Source organism: Aythya ferina (genome assembly GCF_964211825.1).
Source record: "Aythya ferina genome assembly, chromosome: 9".
Lineage (NCBI taxonomy): Eukaryota > Metazoa > Chordata > Aves > Anseriformes > Anatidae > Aythya > Aythya ferina.
Window position 1 is genome coordinate 18040940 of NC_140305.1, and position 21516 is coordinate 18062455.

At 54.1% G+C, this 21516-nt stretch overlaps 1 protein-coding gene across 6 annotated transcripts; it reads left to right on the plus strand.

The window, feature by feature from the left end:
* The first annotated feature begins 6668 nt into the window (after positions 1-6668).
* Positions 6669-21353, plus strand: TFRC (transferrin receptor). 6 transcript variants are annotated; one of them, XM_084529050.1, is made up of 19 exons: positions 6669-6788; positions 8207-8277; positions 9661-9874; positions 10426-10648; positions 10860-11003; positions 11628-11724; positions 12118-12240; positions 13097-13186; positions 13353-13492; positions 13903-14072; positions 14370-14489; positions 15115-15197; positions 15326-15389; positions 15764-15831; positions 16217-16284; positions 16695-16776; positions 17654-17875; positions 18344-18484; positions 18758-21353. In XM_084529050.1, exons 2-19 carry the CDS (start codon positions 8245-8247, stop codon positions 18998-19000), a joined length of 2325 nt encoding a protein of 774 aa, XP_084385176.1. In that variant the 5' UTR covers positions 6669-6788; positions 8207-8244; the 3' UTR covers positions 19001-21353. The 6 variants fall into 6 exon arrangements, with proteins under 6 accessions (XP_084385176.1, XP_084385171.1, XP_084385172.1 ...); XM_084529045.1 differs by having other exon boundaries at positions 6670-6788; positions 15112-15197; XM_084529046.1 differs by having other exon boundaries at positions 6685-6788; positions 8166-8277; positions 15112-15197.
* Positions 21354-21516: the final 163 nt, after the last annotated feature.

Genomic DNA, 21516 nt, shown 5'->3' on the forward strand with positions numbered 1-21516 from the left:
CCTGGCCCCGAGGCCGCAGCCACCCCGCTGATAGTGCCGCAGGGGAGCCCTGCCCGCGGCTGGCCCGCAGATAAGCGCGGGGTGCGCCCCACAGATCACCCCTGGAAGGAGGCGGCCGGCAGGGTGGGAGCAGCAGTGCCCAGGAGATAGGAGCCCCAGGGCTGTGCGGCAGGAGGTGGGCTGCTCCTGCCCCGTGGTTCCCCGGCCCTAGAAGTGGCCCCGAGCAGGCGCCCATGGGGCACCCCATAACCTCCCCGGCTCCATCTTCTGCTGAGCAGCTCTGGGCTGCTTTTTTCTTTGCTCTTCCTCCCAGCAGAGCCACGTCCAGCGGTGCCACGCTCGGCCGGAGCGGATGCAGCCGATCGGCAGGGCTCACCGGGGCGGGCGGGGGCTTTGTCACCTTCAAAGGGGACAAACAGACGGCGTCGGTCCCCAGCCCGGCCGGGGGATCCTGAGGAAGCGCCGCCGTCAACACGCTCGGGCGCTGCTTCCTCCCCGCGCCCAGCATCTGCTGCAGCGCCGGGCTCAACCGCAGCGGGTTCCTGTGGCGTGAAAAGGCACCTTGTCTGAAAACAGAGGGGCTTTCTTCTCCTGCGGCCACCTAAAACACTGCACGTCACTGCTGATGTTTGCACTCCGAGCGTGACGGGGTGAAAGCACACTGTGCGTGGGCTCCGGGCGTTTTCTTTGGTCCGGAGTTTATTTTCCTACCCGTCTGCCTCTCGCGAGGAGCTTGCAGGTGAAAACGCTGAGGCTTGGGGAAAGGCACACCTCAAACCCCAAACTATTCTCCCAGGGAGCCAGCACACACACACACGCGCGGCGTCTTTAGGGAAGAGGAGCTCTGCTCCTGCCCATCCTGCCCCATCTGTCCTGAGGGGACACCGCGCCAGGAATTTCCTGGCTGCCCCCTAAACCCTCGCCTCGTGCCTGCAGGCGAAGCGGGGCCGGCAGCACCCTGCGCCCAGGAGACGGGGCGGGGAGGGTGGGGGCACCCGGAGCTGCTTGGGCGCAGGCACGTAGGTGTGTATGCGCCCGTACTCGTAGGGCTGTGTGGGTGTGAGCACATCCCTGCCCCTCCTGGGGGGTGCAGCAGGACGCCCGGCACCGCTCGTCCTGGGTGCTGCCACCCTGCGCCAGGGGTGGGTGCCCACCCGGGGGGGGCTCGGAGCACCGCATCCAAGCAGGGAGCGGGACCCTGCTCCTCCGTGAGCGGTGCTGGCCGCGCAGCATCGGTGCTCGGCAATTTGGCTGAGCTGGGTAATGAATGAAGCAGCTGCTCGGAGCAGCTGGGACGTGCAGGAGCAAAGCAGGGCGCTTTCACAAGGCACCCGGCTGATAAAAGACACAACTGCGCCCGGCCGGCTGCGGGGGAGGCAGGGCAAGGAGCCTGGGGGTGCCCGCGCCCACAACGGGCTCAGCAGCCCCCGGGCTGTGCTGAGGGAGAGGCCGGTGCTGGACACGGTCCCCGTGGGCAGTTCTTTACGGGACAAGGATGACTAAAACGGAGGAGGGCAGAACACCAGACTGCTCATCGCTGGGGGAAGGAGCGGGGAGGTTGTTTTTTTTTTTTTTTTCTGGTTTTGGAGTGTTTTTTTAGTTGCTTCAGCTTTCAGGCCGCGCAGAAACAAAAATACAAGCTGAGATATTTTTTCCCTGTAGGGTAAAGTCAGCTTTGCCCACCGCGCGGGGTCCTGCCCTGCCGGGTGTGCATCCCGAGGGAGGCCTGCAGGACAGGCGAGGCCGTGCTGGCTGCAGACATTTTCCTTCAGCACCCCCGTCCCTGGCAGAACGTGCGCTGGGCAGGCGCCCAGGGCTGTTGCAGGGCAGAACAGCACACCCTGGAAGGTCAGCGATTTGGCCGGGCAGCGGGGCTGCTTATCTCAGGTTTTCCAGCAGCGTGCGCCCCTTCTCCAGCCAAAGATTTGCCCTTGAGGTGCCGACCGGCTTTGCGTGCCCCGGGGAAAACGGCGCGGCAGGCTCCTGCGTGCAGCTCGAGCCAGCGCCCTGGTCGGAGGCACCACGTTGGACCAGCCAGGCTGCAACTAACCCCACAAATAAACCCACAAATAAACCCGCAAATAACCCCACAAACAAACCTACCAACCCGCCCTGCGGCTCGCCTGGGCCCCAGCGCAGCCAGGCAGGCAGCCAGCAGCAGGTTTCTCCGCCGCAGATAAGGGGCAATTAGCAGGAAGGCAGAAAGCTCCCCCTCTCCCTGCTAATCCCACCCCAATTAAAAATCCCCCCTCTCTGCTTTCGAACATTGTCCCCCTGGGGACAATTTCCCTCCGCCGCGCCAGCCGGCAGTGCACAGCAGGGTGCAGTTTCCCCCTCCGTTGTTGTTTTTCCCCCCCCTTCAGGCTCCCCTTTTGCCAATAAATGCATAAATAAAGGAATAAATGCATAAATAAAAGAGCAGAGCAGCAGGCAGGGCTAATCCCCGGAGCCAAGCGCTCCCTTATCTAGGCGGGGCTGTGCCGGGCAGGGTGGCTGTGCCATCCCCGTGGTGCAGCGAGCGCACGCACTGCAGAGAAAATCAGAGGGGAAACTTTTTGGGCTTTCCAGCCCCTTCCCAGGCCCTTTTGGGAATAAAGAAGGAGGGATTTTCGCAGGACTGCTGCTGGGAGAGAGGCTCAGCTGGTGTAGCGGGATGCAATAAGCAGGCTGGGGTGTCGGGGTGATGGTGCAGGGGGTGGCAGGTGCCGAGCAGCTCCGGGGCTTTCTAGGACTCAGCCCACCAAATCTGCAAGGGAAAAAATAAAATAAAATAAAAATAAAAATAAATAAATAAAAGCAATGCTCCCGGCTGTGCCAATTGCAGAGTGAAACGGCACACAAAGCACTTTGGAAAAGGACCGAGATGCCTGCCCGGAGATGCGGGGAAGTGGGGAAGAGAGGGGCAGTGTGCTGCGCTCGAGATACGGATCAGGGAGAGCCAGAACAAAGAGGGACCGAGGGAGCTCATGAGAAACCCGTGACGTGGAGCCCAGGACCCTGGGGGCTGCATCCCAGCCCCGTGCCTGCCCTCTCCCCACTGCTGCCTTTTCCCTTTCCGCTTCCCACCGCCCCAGCCCCCCGGCCAGCTGGGGCCAGGCCGGCGGCGATCAAACACGGGGGCTGCTGGGGAGCCGCAAGCTGGAGACGGGGCCTTTGATGCGCCCCGGGACGGCCGCGCTGCGTCCCCCTGCTTTTCAAAGCCCCGTCCCTGGCCATTGTGCTCGCATCCTGAGCTTGTTTGTGCACTTGTCGGGGGGGCCCCCAGCCCCGTAGCCCCCCTGCGGGTGCCTGAGCTCTGTCGGACACCGGCCCCGGCCAGCAGATAAGCGCAGCCGGGCTCGCTCTGGGGGCAGAGCTGCTATCGGGGCCGTGGTGAGCAGCGGTGTGCGGTGGTGCAGCCGCCCAGATAGCGGGATCTGGGGGCTCTGGGTCAACCACAGCACCTCCCCTGCTGCCCACCGCAGCGCTGCCTGTTGGTGGGGGCCCTATCGGCCCCGTGCACACCGGGGATTTGTCCTCGCGCCGTTGCTGTCCCCTCGGGAAGCTGCCAAAAGGTTGAACCGACGCCGGCCCCTGGCAAGCGGCACAGCGGTGGCGAGCACCGCCAGCCTGGCTTCCTTCCTCGGGCAATCTCAGGAGGGTTTGGGTGTCTCCTGGGCAGACGGAGGTGTCTTGGAGGGGTCTGGAGCTCCGTGAGGGTCCCCAGCTGCTCGGCTCTCTGCGGGGCCAGCTGAGGACAATGAGCCAGGCCAGGGCCAGGTGTTTCCCTGGGAAGGATGCGAAGATTAATTTGTTTCAAAGGGAGGATGGGGCCGCGGCCGGCTCTCAGCACTACCTGCCACATCTCCACCCCCTCCAGAGCCTTTTCCTGGCCTCTGCTGCAGGGAGGTGGGCTGCAGATCCTCTCCCAGATACCGGCGCTGCCGGGCTCCCTCTTTTAGGCAGAGCATTTGGGAAAGTCAGAAGGAAATGGCAAAACCACAAGGCCACCTCCTAGAGGATGGAGACATTCCTTGCCAAGTTTGGGGATATCACACTCGCAGCTGGGAAGGAGACACGAGCAGGCAGGGCAGGGTTTTTCTGGCAGGGCAGGATGAGGGCAGCATTCCCAAAATTGCAAAAACCTGGATTTAGCAACTCCCTTGGGACCATAGCTGATTGCAGCCCGGTGCAGGCTGAGAGCTGAGCGGGGAGCATAGACAAGGCACTGCTCCGATCCGCTGCCAGAAAGGCAGGAGCTGGCACCGCTGGGGAAGCAGCCCACGGGCAGGGCGTGTTGAAGCCTTGCTGGTCTCAGAGTCCACCATCTCCCCGCTGGCTTTTGGCCTCAGCCCTGCGCTCGGCTGCAGCACCCCTGGTTTGGCACCGAGCTCCTGCACTTTGTCCCTGGCTTTTCCACCCGTCCAGATTAAAAAGCCACAGTGCTTCCAGTATTTCTCGATATAAAACTACTCGAGTCACCTCCCAGTCTTGTTTTTGATAAGCAGCTCGCAGAGCACAGGGCATCCTTCCCAACCTGGTTATCTCTGGGGCTTTTGTTTTCCCTCTGCTCTCTAACTGCCACCGCCAAAATGTGAGCAGCACAGCTGGTCACGCAACCATCAGCCGTGCCGTAAAGCTGAAGTGAAACCATGTTTTCACCCCCACATTTTGGTCACATGTTCGGGCATTTGTCCAGCAGCAGGGACACGGTCACGTTGTGGGGCATTGCACAAGGGACTGGGAAGTCATTTGAGTCTAAGTCAGGGGACGCACGAGCCCCTCGGAGTTCAGACAAACATCTCCTAAAAACACCAGGGCCAAGCTGCCAGGAGGAGGAACGCCCTGGTGGGAGCTGGGCCAGGGTTAAGCTGCTCTCAGGTACCGTGCTGCATCTGAAGCAGGCAACATTTTTAGGTATTTCACTGCCAGCACTAGCTAAGTTGCAAAGATAGCTGTTTTTCTAATATCAGCTCCCTCCCCTCTTCCGGGCAGGCGTAAAAATGGGGAACTGCTGAGCATGTGGCCAGAGATGTGAGAGGGAACAGAAAACACCTGCAGCCGCTCTGTGCCAAGGCAGGTTGGGGCTGGCATGGCACAGCGCAACGTGCCTCCTCCGGCATGGAGCTGGCAGCCGACAGAGCCCACGGAGAGACATAAATCAGTGGCTGCTTTTCAGCATCTCTGTTTCCAAGCTTTGCAGGATCCTGGTTTTACAAAAATGAACAGTTCTGGAGGCCTGCAGCAGTTTGTATGGGTTGCACGTAGGTAAAAACCTGCCTGGAGTGAAATTAAAGACTCTTCTCTGGGCCTTAGGGCACTGCTGCCATTTAACAGGTTTTGTCCTCTCCGCAATGGGTGCCTCATACTGCCCTGAAGGTGATTTGATGAGCACTTGAGTCTTTAATTGCATGGCAATGGCACCTCCAGCTCCGTCAACAGCCTTCACAGCAGGAGATTTTATCCCTTTGTTCAGGAGGAACATAAAACCTTGGGCAGGGCTTGGGCTGCGTTCCCCTGGTTATATATTTCCCTGCATCCAGACTCGTATTTAAAAGCAACCAGAGGATCCACCCTCCAGGACGGCTCAAAACCCTTTCTGCACCTTTATTACACCCCTTGCCTTCCCCCGAGGACCCCTCAGCATCCCGGGGCTGCCGTTTCCCTGAGGTTTGTCTCCAGACATGAACAGCATCGAGCCCAGGCCTTGCTTAATCCCCCCAGTACCAGCGCAGGAATGTATTGCTTTTCACCAAGCGTAATCCTCTTTGCGGTCATGTGTCCTGCCAAACTACCAACTTTCTGCTCCCGTCGTTCTTTTCCCGGGGGAGGATTTGAGGCAATAATCCTGCCCTACCCACCTATTTCTTTAACGAGCAAGAGGAATTACGCACAGGGCACCACAGTGTGTGCACAGCGAGACCTGGGGGCACTTCTGGCCCTCCTGTGAGGGACGGGATGAACTCAGCCCCTGCTCTGGAGCACGGACACTGGGGACAAGTGGCTCCAGGGGCACTCACAGCATAGAAATTTTGGTGTTTTGGGGTGCTGAGGTGCCCTGCAGGGATGCAGGGATGCAGGGCTGTCCTTTCCCTGAAGGCTGTGTTAGCGTGCCCAGTGACTGTGCCGCAGTTCTTCACCACCCCGGAGCTGCTGCCAACACCGCCCACAGACGTGGTTAGCCCGGCATTGTACGGAGTGCTAGAGAACTGCCTCAGCACCAGGACAGGGCAATTTACGGAAAGTGACTCATCACCAACACCGGTGCTTTATGTGCTGCTTGAAACACCGTTCGTGTAATATTTACTCCCCTCAGCCTTTCCCAGGCGAAGCAGAGGGCAAGGAGGACCCACACTTCACTTCTCCTCACGGCTCCCTGGAAACAAGAGAGGGAACCAGGGGCTCTGACACACACACGGGCTCCATCAGGGCTAATTCAACGGGCACGGGGGTCTGGGGTCTCTCACGGAGCCCCCTCTGCCCCCTCACACACCGAGGCAGCGCTGAGGTGAGGCGAAGGCGGGGACGGGGCAGCGCCATCACCTCACGCGCGCCCCTCAGAGGGAGGGGGTGAGGTTCCCGCCTGCGCCTGCGCTCGGGGCGCTGATTGGCTGAGCGGCGTGCTGGGGGGGGCGGGGCGCAGGGATGAGCCGGGCGGTGGGGGCAGAGCCCGGCAGTGCGTGCGCGAGGAGCGGCACGAGCGCAGCGGCGGCAGCGGGGGGCTCGCGCGGCGGCCGTTGGAAGGGCGGGAAGGGCGCGCGCCGCGCCGAGGCGGGAAGAGCCCCCCCTGAGGCGGGAAGGGCCCTGAGGTGAGGCGAGGTGAGATGGGGCGGTGCGGTGCGGTGCGGTGCTGCCATGGCTGCCTGACCTTGAGGAGAGGCAGCGCTGCCGTGACGAGTCGAGCATGCGAAGGGGGCCCCCCTGAAGGGGGGAGAGACGTGCCCCGGGAGGGCGGCCTATCGGCCCCGTCGCTTATCGGGCGGCCGGCAGCCGGGCGGCCCTGCCTGTGATACCGTGCCTGGTGAGAGGCGGTGGCTCCTCGGCTGTTTTTTTTTTTAATTTTATTTTTATTTTTCGTTTTATTTGCTGTCAAGGTGCGTGGGGGGGGGGGTGGATGCGGGTGCTGGGTGGGTTGAGGGTGCTGCCGCAGCGTTGTGCTGAGCATCGCTCCTCACGTGGGGCCTGCAGGGCCGTGGGTGCCGCCAGCTTGTCCCTCGTGAGCCCCTGCAGCTGCCCCCTGCCTGCTTCCCCCCTCTATGTTGGCTTCCCTGCCTGCCAGCTATGGCCTGGGCCTCAAAACGTGGCCTGGTGAGGCCGCCGGGGCTCGTCTCCTCCACACAGCCCTGTTCTGAGAGGAAGGTGAGGCTACGGTTAACCTTTGGTCTCTGCTCGTGGTGCAGAGCTGTGCAGTGTACAGGTGGCGATCAGCGTGCACCATCAGCTTGAGCGCTCTGCCCATGTGCACCGGCTCAGAGCCATTTCTCAGCCAGAGGGTGTGCTCCAGCCACGTGCTCCCAAGCCCAGCTGGCTGGTCACTGACTTACAGAGCTCCTTGAAACATCCTCCTGAAGGAAGAAGTCCTAAACTGATTCAAATCAGAAGTTATACCCTCTGGGGAAATGCAGGCTGCAAAAGTAACTGCAGTGCTTTTGGGTGGTTGCTCTTAGTCATTCTGGGAGAAAGGCCAGTGCGGAGGTTGTCTTTATGAAATTATAAAGAAATAGTCACCTGGAAGGGACCTTCCAGATGGAAGTGTTCCTGTAGGGTAGGAATTGGGGCTGCTTTTGGCAGATGGTGTTGTGCCACCTCTGGCTACCAGTCGGATGTTTGTCTCCGTGCTGTCATGGAGCCATAAAGTCTCCACGTGCTGTCCCTTGTCACTGCTCAGTATCCACCTATTGTGAGCCCTTCCCAAGTGGAGGTGGTCCTACAATTCGTAAGACCCTCGGCTGAACTTAGCTGTGCGAGACTACTCCTCAGTTATACCCTTCTCACCACTGGGGTTCAACAAAAAGGGTATTTTCTTGTTCATCTGCAGAGTGGAGATGCAAACTTCAGGTTGTGTTCAAGGCTAAGGGGCAAGCTTGATCTAGCATAACCAACATGGTGAAGGACTTATATAAAATTCATGGGCAAGCATTTTGCTAGTGGCTGTGGCTGATCTTGGGCATCTTTTATAATTGCAGGGGAACAGCCTGAGTTGATTTGTTGTGCTCTGAACTTCTAGGGCTTCGGTCAAGTTGGTGGGTACTCCTCCAGAAGGCGATGGACCATGCGAGAGCAGCCATTTCGAACTTGGTAAGACACTGCCAGCCCCGTGCCATTTATCTCTCGGTGACGAACTGGTAATACCGTGGAAGTGCGATTCAGCGAAGTTGTTGTTGGTATCAGAGGCTGGCAAGTCCAACGTGCTGCTAGGTGCTGCTGTGCACGTTGCTGTAGCTAGCTGGCTATGATAAGGAAGTGGTTTAAGCTGTTTGGTCTGGTAGGGTTATCTTTAACTGCTACAGTGTCTCGGGTCTCTCAAGAAGCTGGAAAAGCGATAAGTGGAGGGGAGAGAGCTTTGAACAATGTTCCAGGAGGAAGTACTGATGAGGAAGCTGATTAAGTGCCCGTTGGGACAACCAGCACGGGACAATCAACACATGTTCTATTATGTTCCCCCGGGGGGGTGGGGAAGGGGAGCTCAACCACAACCTTTGTGACATGTGCTTCTGAAATGAGTACCGGGGAGGTGTTGCTGCGGTGTTTCCCCTCAGTTACAACAGCTGCCAGGCACTTCATTTCAGGTAACGTGGGCAGAGATGGCAGCAGTTTGGGTACAGGCTGCCACCTGCTTCTTCAGCATAGCAGGGAGGCCACAGGACCGCTGCTCCCAGAACTGTTCCTCTGGCTCTTAGCCAGCCTCCTGCCTCTCCCCAGCAAGTACCCGAGCGCAAGCATGGCTACAAGCAGGCTCGGTGGCTCCAATGGGAGCTGTGTGGTTCTGCTTAGAGTTAAGTCAGCCACGATGCCTGGGTGCTGAAAAAGAGCTCTCAAATGGTTCCCGTTGCGGCTGGACATGAGAGGCGCATCCCTGCCTTCCTTCCTCTCAGCTAAGGTTATGGGGTTCCCATGGATCATCCCTTTTCAGCCTAGCTGCTCTATAATAGTTATCAATAGTGTAATTTAAGAGTAGCCTGGGGCAGCTTAATATGAGATTATGTAGATATTGGCTGAGACTACTTGCGTCAAAGTGAATGTGGCTCAAAGGCACAGCTGTGGAGGGGTTGCCTTCCCTTTCGTCTGTTCTGATCAAAGTTGCCTTCTGTGCAAGTTGCACGTGTTCAGGTCAGTGCATTCCTGATGAAGACCAGGAGATTCTGCTTCTATCAGCCATTGCCGTGGGGCTCCATGGGAAATGTCAGTACCGTTGCCTGCCTTGTATCTGGAAGAGTCCAAGCTAGAATCTGAATAGCGTAGCTTGAGCTTGGGCAGGGCAAACAGCTGCGAGGCTCTGGAGACCCTGAGTGGGTCTGGCTGTGTGTGTGAGCAGCCAGCCTGGCGTATTGACAGCCGACACTTGGCTGTGCTGGAGCAGTTTCAGATGAACAAGCTGTACTTAGCACAAGTGCAACTGGCTGCAGGGGCTGTAGGTTGGCATAGCAAACTCTACCATCACGTGGCTGTCTTTCGACACAGTTTAGTGGCGAGCCGATGTCGTACACGCGCTTCAGCATTGCCCGGCAAACGGACGGAGACAACAGCCATGTGGAGATGAAGCTGTCTGCCGACGATGAGGAAGGAGGAGAGGCTGGGAGGCCTGAGCACCTGCATGCCCATGTGGCTCAGCCGTGGAGGAATGGCAAGAACCTCTGCTTCCTACTCATTGCGGCTTTTCTCCTCCTTTTGATTGGTAAGAAAGAGTGGGAAACGAACTAAGTACCAGGCTCTGCGTCATGCAGTTACCTGAGGCTATCCACTAACATTAGAATTCATGTTGTTTCAGGATAGAATTAAAGAGCCTGGATCCAGGCTGCAGCCTCTTGTCACTAACTCTTACAAATGCTCAGACTTGTGTCAGGCTTGATAGCGGGACTGTGACTTAGCCAAAGGGCAAACCAGTCACTGGTTTTTCCCCTCATCAACTCCCCACACTTCTCTAGAAATGTGGGCAAACACATCGGTAAGGCCTGATGCTGGTCTTTCCAGGGTTTTAATACTGCCACCTAGAGCAATCCTCCTCCCTGTCTGGAGGGACTCTGCCAAGCACAAGGTCAGATCTACAGTGCTACAGTGTGCCTTAGAATGTGCCAGCTCAGGCAAAATGTCAGGCTGCATACTGCTGTCTGTCCCTAGGTATTCCAGCTCGTTAAAAATGGAGTGAGAACAGTGCTGCATCTTAACTGTCAGGCTGCTGTGAGCGTGCTGGTGTGGTCATCTTTCTGACGTGTTTTCTCTCTATAGGGTTTCTGATCGGCTACTTGAGTTACCGGGGACGAATGCAGCTGGCTGCCAAGTGTCTAGAGGGAGGTGGCAAGTGTGAGGTGACTCCTACTGCATCTTACTTAGCGGATGGTGATGAAACTGAGGAAGAAGAAGTTCCAGGACCACGTATCCTCTACTGGCCTGATCTTAAGAAGCTGTTGTCAACTAAGCTGTCAGAAAGGCGTCTTGAGGAGAACTTGAGGTAACAGCTCCAGAAAGCTTAGCTTACAGCTATGGGAGAGGCAAAGCCTGTGAGCAGAACTCAGGCTTGTTTGGAGAACAAGGACATGGTGATATAGGGGGGCATGTGGTTAAAGGTGGATTTAAATGGCTCATCCAACCTGGGTTTGTAGGCTGGGGGACTGTAGTGCAGCCTGGTGCTGTAGCCTAAGCCATACATCCTTTATCTACAGGCAAAGAGCAAACAAGTACTCCTTTGAAGCTGGCCAGAGTGAAGATGAGAACATGGGCATCTACATTCATGACCTGTTCAAGAGCTTCTTTTTGAATCAAGTGTGGAAGGATAAGCACTATATAAAGCTGCAGGTCAAAGGCAGGTATGTTAATGAAAAAATGTAGGTCTCTCCCTCATAGCACGGATCTCCACAGTCCTGAGTAAACACTTTAATTGCTGTTGAGATTGTGTGCCAGTTACCTCTCTCTGAAGATCTTATCTAGCCAAGCTGTAGCTGCTCCTTTCTTTAGGCTTCCTAAATCCAAAGGGCCAAATAGCAGTCCTCTAAATTTTAGCTGGGACAGCTGGCTCTTAAAGCATGTGTAAGAAATGGAGGGAAAACACACAGAGTAAAGACTCAGCTGAAAAGTAGACTCCCTGTGCCCAAGACTGATAGCAGGGTGACAGTCTTGTTACCCAGGCAGGTGCTGCAGACCTGGCGGTGGCTCCCAACAGCTCAGAAGGGTGTCAGCTGCCACTGAGCTGTCTGACAGCTCACATCCCCAGGTCTTCCTGCCTGTTCATGCTAGGGGAGTTGAATTTACTTCATTAATGTCTGAACAATCCCAGAGATTGTTTTGTGAAAGCACTGGGATGAGTCGGCCGGTTTCAGGCTCTGCATGGACTTGATCAGAATTACAGGAGTTATTAGGCTGAAATATGTGAGATGGCTAAGTATGCACTTAACGTAGGAAAGAATGTAACGCTGCCTCCTGACACTTAACAGCACCAGGAACAAAGTGTCTGTTTTGGAAGATGGTAAAGAAGAGGAACTGGAGACTCCTGATGCATATGTGGCATACAGTGAGACCGGCTCAGTTACTGTAAGTGACTCCAAGAAAATCCTGGGGTTTTTGTGTGCCTGTCAGGTGGCGGTGTGTGAAATACATGTGTGTCAAGACATGTGCTGCTTAAAGGCCTTCCCAATTAAAGAGCCGGTGGGGAGAGGGAGGGAAAAGAGTGGGCCCACACAGTTTTCTTACCTTGTCAAGAGACAGAAGTTACTGTTTAAACTTCTCTGCTGGGATCCAGCCAGGAACTTTTGACAGAACTGCTCCAATACGTGTGTTGCATGTGATCAGAGTTTACATAGCTGAAATTGAACTCCCTGCTGCTAGTGGCAGGCTGATGTGTTCCAGGCCTGTAACTGGGCAGGGTGCTTCAGGTGCCTTCCTAGCACAGGACTGCTGTGTTTATAACCACTGTTTCTGTCCTAGGGCAAACCAGTCTATGCAAACTATGGACAGAAAGAAGATTTTCAGAAGCTAGAGAAGTCAGCGATTGAACTGAATGGAACCATAGTCATTGTCAGAGCTGGAAAAATAACCCTTGCTGAGAAGGTAAGCAGCCTGTGGCCCAAAGTCTGGCAAAACGTGGCAGCGGGAAGCTATGTTGTGTTTTTTTTTGGTTTGTAGTCACACCACTTTACCTCAGTTCACGTCTCAAGAATTCATAGGTAGGCTTGTCCTGCAGGCCTGGTCTTGTTTGTTTGCTCCGAGCTTCCACGTGCAGGTCTGGACACCGAGGTTGAATGGAGCTGGTTACCACTCGTGGGGCTGCTGTTCTTAGCCGCTGGCAATCTGGTTGGGATAGCCAAGCATTTAGGAGGCAGAGGCAGTTTGGGAACTGCCGTGTGCAAAGCTGGCCGCTATGGCTGGGTGCAGCAGCGGGGCTGCTAGAAGCAGAGCAGCCTCACCCCCAGGGCACCTCTGCTGCTGCAACCAGGCACCTTTAAAGCTCAGTTGCCGTGTCTCCACTGAGCTCTTGCAGACATGGTCCGAGTGAAAGTGCTGGCACTGCCTTCCCAGTCAGTTGCCACGTGTCGTTTAACATTCCCTTCATAGCAAGCGATGCGGAACAGCCAGGTAGCCTAAAAGATCCAAGTCCTGCACACAAGCCCGTTTTAGGTCTGTCCCAGAACTGCTCCTCAGAGGGGTGCTGGTGGAGAGGCTGGGGTATCGCTGCTGGGTGCCGCTCTGGCTCTGCCAGCGTGCATCGTGGACACTTTAACTGTTCAGAAGGGCATTAGAGACATTATGCCTGGAGTAAGGCTGTTAGCTTTCATCATCCTTGTGTGCATATCTCTGTCAGGTGGCTCTTAAAGCCTGTTGTGGAGCTAGGCAGTGAGGAGCTCAGCCCCTCACACTGTTACTTGACATACTTGCCTTAACTCCCCTTGCTTGCTGTGCACCTCAGGTTGTGAACGCCAAGGAGAAAGGAGCAGTTGGTGTGCTGATGTACCTGGATCCGTACAAGAACACAGACGACCTTGTCCCGTTTGGGCATGTGAGTATGCAGTTGGCTCTCCTGTCTGCTGTTCTCATGATGCTTTTGCTCTGTCGGCTGCAAACTGTAGCAGTCCTTCTGCAGACTTCCATGCCAGCAGTGCTTCATGCCCTTGTGTAGGTGGAAACTGGTCTCCTGAGACATGAAGGCTTCTTACTTTCCACAGGCCCACCTTGGAACTGGAGACCCTTACACCCCAGGCTTTCCTTCTTTCAACCACACCCAGTTTCCTCCCATTGAATCTTCAGGACTACCCCACATTGTTGTTCAGACCATCTCTAGCCACGCAGCGAGCAGGCTGTTCAGGTAACGGGCTTCTCTGGCTTGCATGCTCTGCTCTTGGTGGCTCTGCTGCAGAGGTGAGAATGATGATGAGGTGCTGCGAGCCCAGGGAGCTCTCTGCTGGTCTGTGCTGTGTATCGCAGGGAACACTTAATGAAACTGGCTGTGGAAATGTTGCTTGTCCATGTCTCCTTGCTTAAAGGCAGGTCTTAATCTAGTGTTGAGTTCTTCTTGGCCTCTGCATTCTCCCTTTCCGCACTTAATGAGCAGGGCTTCACAGGGCTGCAGGCTTGTTCCTGAGTAAGCTCTGAACAGGGCTGCACCTGCAGTTGCGGGCTTGATGGTGTTTTGTTTATTATTACTTTTTAGGATAGTTAAATGAGGACAGAGCTGGATAATGAGCTCAAAGGATCTTTTTTTCCCTTCCCCCTCAGCAAAATGGATGGAGAGTCATGCCTTCCCCAGTGGAGAGGTGGACTTCTGGTCTGTAAGATGACAGTGAGGAGCGACAAGCAGCTGACGGTGAAACTGGATGTGAACAATGTCATGGTGGACAGGAAGATTCTGAACATCTTTGGTGCTATCACAGGATTTGAAGAACCAGGTAACAGCAGCTGCCCTGTGGCTCAGCCTCTAGGGGAACATTTCATCTTCTGTGATCTCTGTAACACATGGCAGCTGCTCCCAGACAGAGACAACCTCAGTAGCACCAAGACCGGTCTCTGAGGATTAAGAGAGAAGCTGAGCTGCAGTGCCAGGGAAAGGCTAAATGAAAGCAGTGTGCTTCATACAGGAGTTAGACTCCACTTGGTTCCTGGCACAAAAGCTCAAAGCTGCCTCTTTGGTAGACAGTGTTTGCGATCTGAAGCTCGCAGCTCAGATCTTGATGTCTCCTTTGTAGATCGGTACGTGGTGATCGGAGCCCAGAGAGACTCCTGGGGCCCAGGAGCAGCCAAGGCTGGCGTTGGAACTGCCATATTGTTGGAACTTGCCCGTGCCATCTCGGACATAGTGAAAAATGGTAAATATCTGTATACAAAAGCATGGGGTTGAGGGGTTGATACAGGTTTAGCTCTGTGTGTAACACTGGAGAGCCCAGTTACAAAATAATCCTTCCAGAACGTGTGGGAAGTCTGACAAAGCTTTCTGAGAAGCTGCTACTTGTCCAACACAGACAGCTTGTCTGCAGCCAGCACTTGCTTCCAAGGGACTGCCTGCTTGTATCTGATATGGCTTGAATGCAAGAACATCCTTGTATAGCATGCACTGCAAACCTCAAACGTGAGCTGCCTATTGGACAGCCAGGCTTGGAGGTGAAAACATCGAAGCAGCTGACCAGCTGGAGGGGCGGGGGCTGCACGGTGGCACTTAGTGCGAGTGCTCTTGTCCCCAGGGTTAATTCTGGGCTCAGGCAGATAAAGAAAGGGAGTAAAATGCAGAGAACCTGGCTTTACTGTGCAGCATGGAGAAGGTCAAGGAGGGCTGGAAAGGTTGCAGTGTCCTTGCTGCCACTAGTGCACATGTTTGCGGCAGGCAGAATGCTTCAGCTCTGCCTGAGCAGCAGGTGACTTCATCAGCCCAGGTCTGGAGTGCTAATCCACATCTCAGGGGAAGGGCGGAGATCTCAGTCTGTCTCTTTGCAGAAGGCTACAAACCGAGGCGAAGCATCATCTTTGCCAGCTGGAGTGCGGGAGACTACGGCACTGTGGGTGCTACTGAATGGCTGGAGGTACTGGTTCTTCAGACTGTTGTGTGATGACTGCTCAGTCGTCATTTCTCATTCCACGTTTCCCTGTGGAATAAACTCCCTGGTATTATACTGCCATTGCTTATCTTAAAATGCTTGTTTTGTTCTAGGGGTACTCGGCCACGCTGCATGCCAAAGCTTTCACTTACATCAACCTGGATGCTGCAGTCCTGGGTAACTTGCCACTCTTAATTTTTCTTTCTTGAAACCAGATGGAATGAGGGTAGTTTGACAGATAACCTTAAGCCTCCAGAAATGGAGACGCTTCCCTGACTGCGCTAGAGGTGCTGTTGGGTGTTTGGCTGAAGGCCAGAATGACTCAATTCATCGTTGGCCCACTGTCACTGAAACCAGGAGATTGCAGGGACCTAGCAGAACTGTCTTCTGGTTCAGGCTGCAGCAGTTTCTGCCCTGTGCCTTTTGAAAACCTTTTGGCAACAACCCGTAGATCACTTGGCCCAGAAGGCCTTGTTGCTCGGTTGCAGGTCTGAGCTGCTCTAGCAATTAATTGTGCAATCAGTGTGTTAAACATCCTTTTTCTCTTGCAGGCACAAATGACATCAAGATTTCTGCTAGCCCCTTGCTGTATGCACTACTGGAGAGAACTATGAAGGGGGTGAGTTGAAGGGTCTCAGGTGGATCAGAGTTAAACAATAGCTTAAGCCACTTTCCACTGGGTCCCTTTCCTCAGCAGAGCTGGCACCTCTTAAAGAGAAGCTGCACTTAAGAGGAGGGGCTGAAATACTCTGGAGGGCCCTGTCTGAAGTCAGCTGGGCTCTGGGAATTGCAGTTCACTTAAACAGAATGCAAAATTAATAATTGCCATGGTTTGGTGGGAAATGAGTGCCTGTCCTGTATGGAGTGTGTTCGTGTAAAGAAAGGTCAGGAGAGAGCACACCTGACTGGTGTCTGCATAGCGGTGTGAGCTCTGGGGCACGCCCAGCAGCCTGGAAGCTGAAACAGAGGTCAGAACAAGTGCAGTGACTGTCATCTCCCTGCAGGTAAAGGATCCAGCAACAAGCTCGAGAAGCCTCTATGACAGAGTTGGCTCCAGCTGGGTAAAATCAATGTAAGTATTCCAGTCCTGTTGAGGAAAGCAGATCTCCATAAAGGCACAAACTAAACAGCTTCTGCCTTTGTGCTGGAACCTCATGCCACTGTCCGGGGCAGGCTTTCCCTGCTGCAGTGGGGTCAGGCAGGCGTGAACACAGAGCACTAGCCGTACTGAGTGCTGCCCCAAGCTGCCTGTAGGCAGTTCAGACACCCTTTTTGCAGGGCAAGATCTGCCTTGTACAAGGAGCGGTGGCCGGAAGCGGACCAGCAGCCCTTGGCACTTGGCTTGGACTCCTTGCCAAAACCTGTCTTGTCTAGACAGAGTAGCCCGGTTGGCTCAGAGCTTCACCTCGAGCCCTCTAGCCCTGTAGCTTTTCAGCTGGGCTGTCTAAACCAGTCAGTAACTATTCAATACCTCTCTTGCAGCGTTCCTTTTGGCCTAGATAATGCAGCGTTCCCTTTTCTGGCATACTCTGGAATCCCAGTGGTGTCCTTTGGTTTCTACAACGTAAGTACTGCCCGCCTGCCTGCCTAGCCTTCGTGCTGTGGAAGGTGCTGTAGGGATAGCTGCTCTCCAGGATGGCGAAGTGCAAGGTGCACTGAGCTCGGTGTCCATGCAGGAGCCTCTCTGAGAGAGGAGGAGCAGCCACTGGACGTGGGGGCTGTGGCAGTACTCGTGAAGGCTGCTCCTGGGATGTGGTTGGCCTTTAGCTTCTGTTTGAGCGTCTGGGATGCTTGTGTTCTGTTGGGAGAGGAGGGCATTGCTCTTCTAGAGGCTCAGATGTCAATGACGCAGAAATAAAAAGCATTAGAGATGCCAAGCTTCCACTGCTTCAATTAGAGAATGTACTGCAGCCTGCTGTTCAGCAAACAGTGCTCTGGGGACGCTGTACAGCTGGCCAGAGCAGACAGACTGTCCAGATCTGCTGTTGCAGCTCGGTGCTGGCAAAATGGCAGCAGCCTGGCAGCCTGCACTGCTCCTGCTGCAGGAGTGCAGCTGGGACCCTTTCTGCTAACAGCTTCCTTGGTTCCTGAGTGCTTGGATTTTGCAAGTGTCAGGCTTCACAAAAATCTTAGGCTGTTGTGCTCAGAAAGGTTGGAAAGTGCTGTCAGCGTGTACTGAAGTGGGTGATGGTTTGCAGGAGCTCTGCAGGGAACCCTGACAGAATGGGTCTGTGTGTCTCTGGCCTAACAAGCTCACAGGGCATGCGGCTGATCCTCAGAGGCTGTGAGGGACTAGAGGAGGGCGTTCCGTTCCCCTCCCTCATGTTCTGAAGTTTTGCTACTCAAATCTCACTATGTAGAAGCACAAGTTGATGGGACGTGCTGAGAGCTCCTAGCTGGAGAAGCATTGCTGTCTAACTTTTACACCTTCTCTCTTGTAGAAAGATGAGGACTATCCCTTCCTGGGCACTACTCAGGACACTGTGGAGAACCTGAAGGCGATTAACAGTCTGTACGCTCATCTGCGTGCTGCTGCGGAAGTAGCTGGACAAATAGCTCTCAGGCTAACCCATGACCATGAGCTCTTCCTAGACTTTGGGAGATACAGTGAGGAACTGTTAGCGTTCCAGGAAAAGTTTCTGGTCTACGATCAGGATGTGAAGGTAAGAAAGGATCTGAGTGCACTGAATCCCTGTAGACTGTTCCGGAGTCGTGTGTTAGCAAGGCTCTGTGATTACTGCATGCAGCTGGGGGGACATCTGTCTTCTTGACATGAGCGTCACAAGATGTGATCTGAATTAATGTTCCTTAGGGAGCAGTAGTACTGACATAGGAGCTGTTGCAGACAGGTTTAGCTATAGTGGCTTTAGTGAGTTCTTGAGGAAATGGATGTGGCAGTGATTGTTTCTAGTCTGAAATACCATTCACAGTGCAGCTTTGCATCTCATCTGCACCTCTGCTGAAACAGTACGAGAAACAGTGGGTGGGGAGAGACGTCACTGTGCTCGGTGACCTCAGAAGACTGCCAGGAACTTGCTCTGCTACTTGGTTAACTGGCAAAAAAAACACACACACTTGGTAAGAGCAGCAAAAGAAGAAAATCAGGTTTGCTAACAGTTCCTCCCTCGCAGGAGCTGGGGCTGAACTTAGACTGGCTGTTTCTTGCCCGTGGCGACTTCCAGCGAGCTGCAAATGCGCTGAGAAGAGACATTGAAAACAGTGACAAGGAAAACAAGGTCATCCGCAGAGCCCTGAACGACAGGATCATGAAGGTGGGTGCCTGCAGCTCGTTTGCCTCCCTTTGCAAAGGGAGAGAGCTGCCTGGGGTGCGCTTTGTACTTGGAAGCTGTGGACGCTGTGCAGATCCGTGTCTTACGTAGTGTTAATGTGACCAACTGCTGCTATCAGGAGAGGATCTGGCCTGTGCAGAGCTGCTCTAGGAAAGGGCTGGGTGGAGGTGGGAGGCTGGGGGCTCAGGGTGGGACAGATGAGGAAAGAAAAACGTGGGAGGTGAGTGTAACCTGAAGCTTGCACCTCTGCTCCAGGTGGAGTATGACTTCCTCTCCCCATACCTCTCACCGAAAGATGCTCCCCTTCGCCACATCTTCTTCGGCAAAGGCTCCCACACCCTGCAGAGCCTGCTGGACCATCTGCAGCTGCTGAAAACCAGCAGGAGCGAGGTGGATTTGGACATGCTGAAAGAGCAGCTGGCCCTGGCGACCTGGACCATTAAAGGGGCTGCCAATGCGTTAGAGGGTGATATTTGGAATACAGACAACACATTCTAGACACAGCAAACACCTGGTTAAGGTACAGGATTAAGGAAACCCACTCCCTAACACGGCATTATTTTTCTGTAGAGGTTTTTTTTTTTTGGCAACAGATCTCTTTTTGACCAAAATTGAAGATAAAAATTTAAATCTCACCTCACAAATTCACAGGAGGCAGTTTAAAAGCAGGTACTAAAATTTCCATGAAATCTTTTCTGACCAGGCTCCCATCTGACCATAGTCCAACCCGGTCGCGTACGGCTGCTTTGTGGGGTTTGCTCTCTGGTATACTTGAGAACTAACAGCTCGTGTGAATCCTGAACCGGTACCTTGAGTGGGGAGGTACCGTATCATATGTTTATTTTTTATTCTTGGCCTCCTAAATGTGGTGACAGAACAGGGAATGGATTCCTCTACTGCTTGTAGCTTGTAGTAAGGATTTTTTTTCTCTGTCCAGGGAGCTGCAGACACCAACCTATAGTTCAAGAGTAAAACAGCTTACTACAGCAGCTTAATACTAGCCTGTAAGTGCTGGATTAGCAGCAAGCTCTGAAGTGCCCGGCCTGCCTTTTCTCAACAGCAGCCCTCCAATAAAATCTTGGAGGCTTGCTTCTGCAAAGGCAGGTCCCGGCACCCAGGGAAGATAACCCAAAGACTGCATAACGCCCCATCTGGTCTCCTTACTCGGCACCCCCGCGAGTGCTGCAGCATTGAGAAATGGCTCAGGACTGGCACTTCAGACCTTGCTGTGCTGGGGCCTCTTGCGAAATCGAGTCTCTTGCTGGCCAAACACTGTTTGGCTGATGCCATTTTTGCAGGGTGGCTCTTGTTTGGCACTGAGATATTTATTTGTTTATTTATTTATCAGTGACAGTGTTCACTATAAATGGTGTGGTTTTTTTATAGAAGATAATTATCGGAAGCAGTGCCTTCCATAATTATGACAGTTATACTGTCGTTTTTGAATAAAGCAGCATCTGCTATTACAATCAAACATGATACTGGAACTTTGCATTTAACATAATCTAAACAAGCCCCCCCACCTACTTTAATCTTATAATTTTTATTACTATTTTTTTTTTTAAATAGCAGTTAAATTTTCTGTGGCTTAAATGCCCCTCTGGCAGAAACCTGATGGTGCAAACCTGGTAGCAAGCCTCCGGGTTGCACTTCAGAACAATCCTTGACATGCTGAAAACCTGGGTGGAAACTCAAATGCTGCAAATTTGGTTTCCCTGAGTTGCCTCTGCCTCTCTGGGCTTAGGACTCCCTCTTCTCCCCCCTTTCTGGCAGCTTTTCTCCCCACAAGGGGGCACAGCTTCCTTCCTGGCCGGGGCGGAGGGGCAGAGGCACCCTGAGCAGGGCTCATTGTGTAGCTCTTGCTCCACCCACTGCAGCACACACAAAGTACCTTGGATTAGGCATTGTCCCAATTTTCAATGGCAGCTTCCTGCAAACTTCCAGTACCTTATGTATCATGAAACCTAACTGACATTATCGGAGGCAGTGTCTTCCATAATGTGTAAAGAACAAGGTAGTTTTTGCCTACCACAGTGTTATATCGGAGGCAGTGACCTCCATATGTTGCACTATGGGTGTACGTAATTATCGGGGACAGTGTTTCCCATAATTGTTTTATGCTTATCATGCAATGTCATCTGCAAAGCTGGATGGTTAGTATCTAACATGGATTAACTTCCCGCAGTCATTTCTTTCACTCTCCTGTGGTGATGCGAATACAAACCTCGGCCTGTTATGTACTTCTCTAGACTCTACCTTCTCTCTAAGCTGAGCTTTCTCATAGCTGTGCTGTCCTGAAATGACGTCCTGCCCTCGGTCCTGAGACTGGTGTTTGAATGTTAGTGGAAGCTAGGCTAGGTAGATCGTGTGCTCTGTGATTTAGTGAACTTCCTTCCGAAGACTTGGTGAACTCGTGCTAGGTCAGCGTACTACTGAAAGGAAGAACTCAGCCTGCTTTGGCAGTCCAAAATTTAATGGACACGGTGGGTTTTCATCGGTCTTTCTGGAAGCCTTAGGTCCAGGCTTGTGCAACTCCTACCTCTTCTTTAAGTATCCTGCATGTGTGTAGCGCTCTCTGTCTTAAGGTTTTTTAGTATCACTTCTCCACGTGGCAGCTACGAGCTGCTGCCTACCAGTCTTCACCGCAGCATTTGTGTGCGTTTTGATAGCATGTTTAATCGTGTGCTTTGTAACCTGCAGAGGATGATTAAAGCCTGGCTGGGGGGAGCCGCCGTGGCTCCTGGGGTGCCGATACCCCTTCCTCAGTCCTGGCGGCGGACGTGGTGTGGGGTATAACGCCTGTTTGTAGGCTACCTGCTGTCTGCTTGAATAAAGTTGTAAAGCTTCAACACTCAACGCCTCTCGTGAGTTCTTGCCGAGCCGTCGGGCTGTTGCGGACACCGGTGAGCTTCAACTTTCACCGAGCCCCCCTGGGCTTTTAGGGGCTGTCTTCCCCTCTCCCTCATGCCCTTGTCACAGCGTCCCCCAAAAAGTGACACCAGGACTCCTCCAGG

Coding starts and splice junctions, on each gene's coding strand:
- TFRC (XM_084529045.1), top strand. CDS start 8,245: ATGGACCATGCGAGAGCAGCCATTTCGAACTTG. Junction 11,725..12,117: donor GTGAGACCGGCTCAGTTACT/GTAAGTGACTCC, acceptor TTTCTGTCCTAG/GGCAAACCAGTCTATGCAAA. Junction 15,832..16,216: donor TGGAGAGAACTATGAAGGGG/GTGAGTTGAAGG, acceptor ATCTCCCTGCAG/GTAAAGGATCCAGCAACAAG.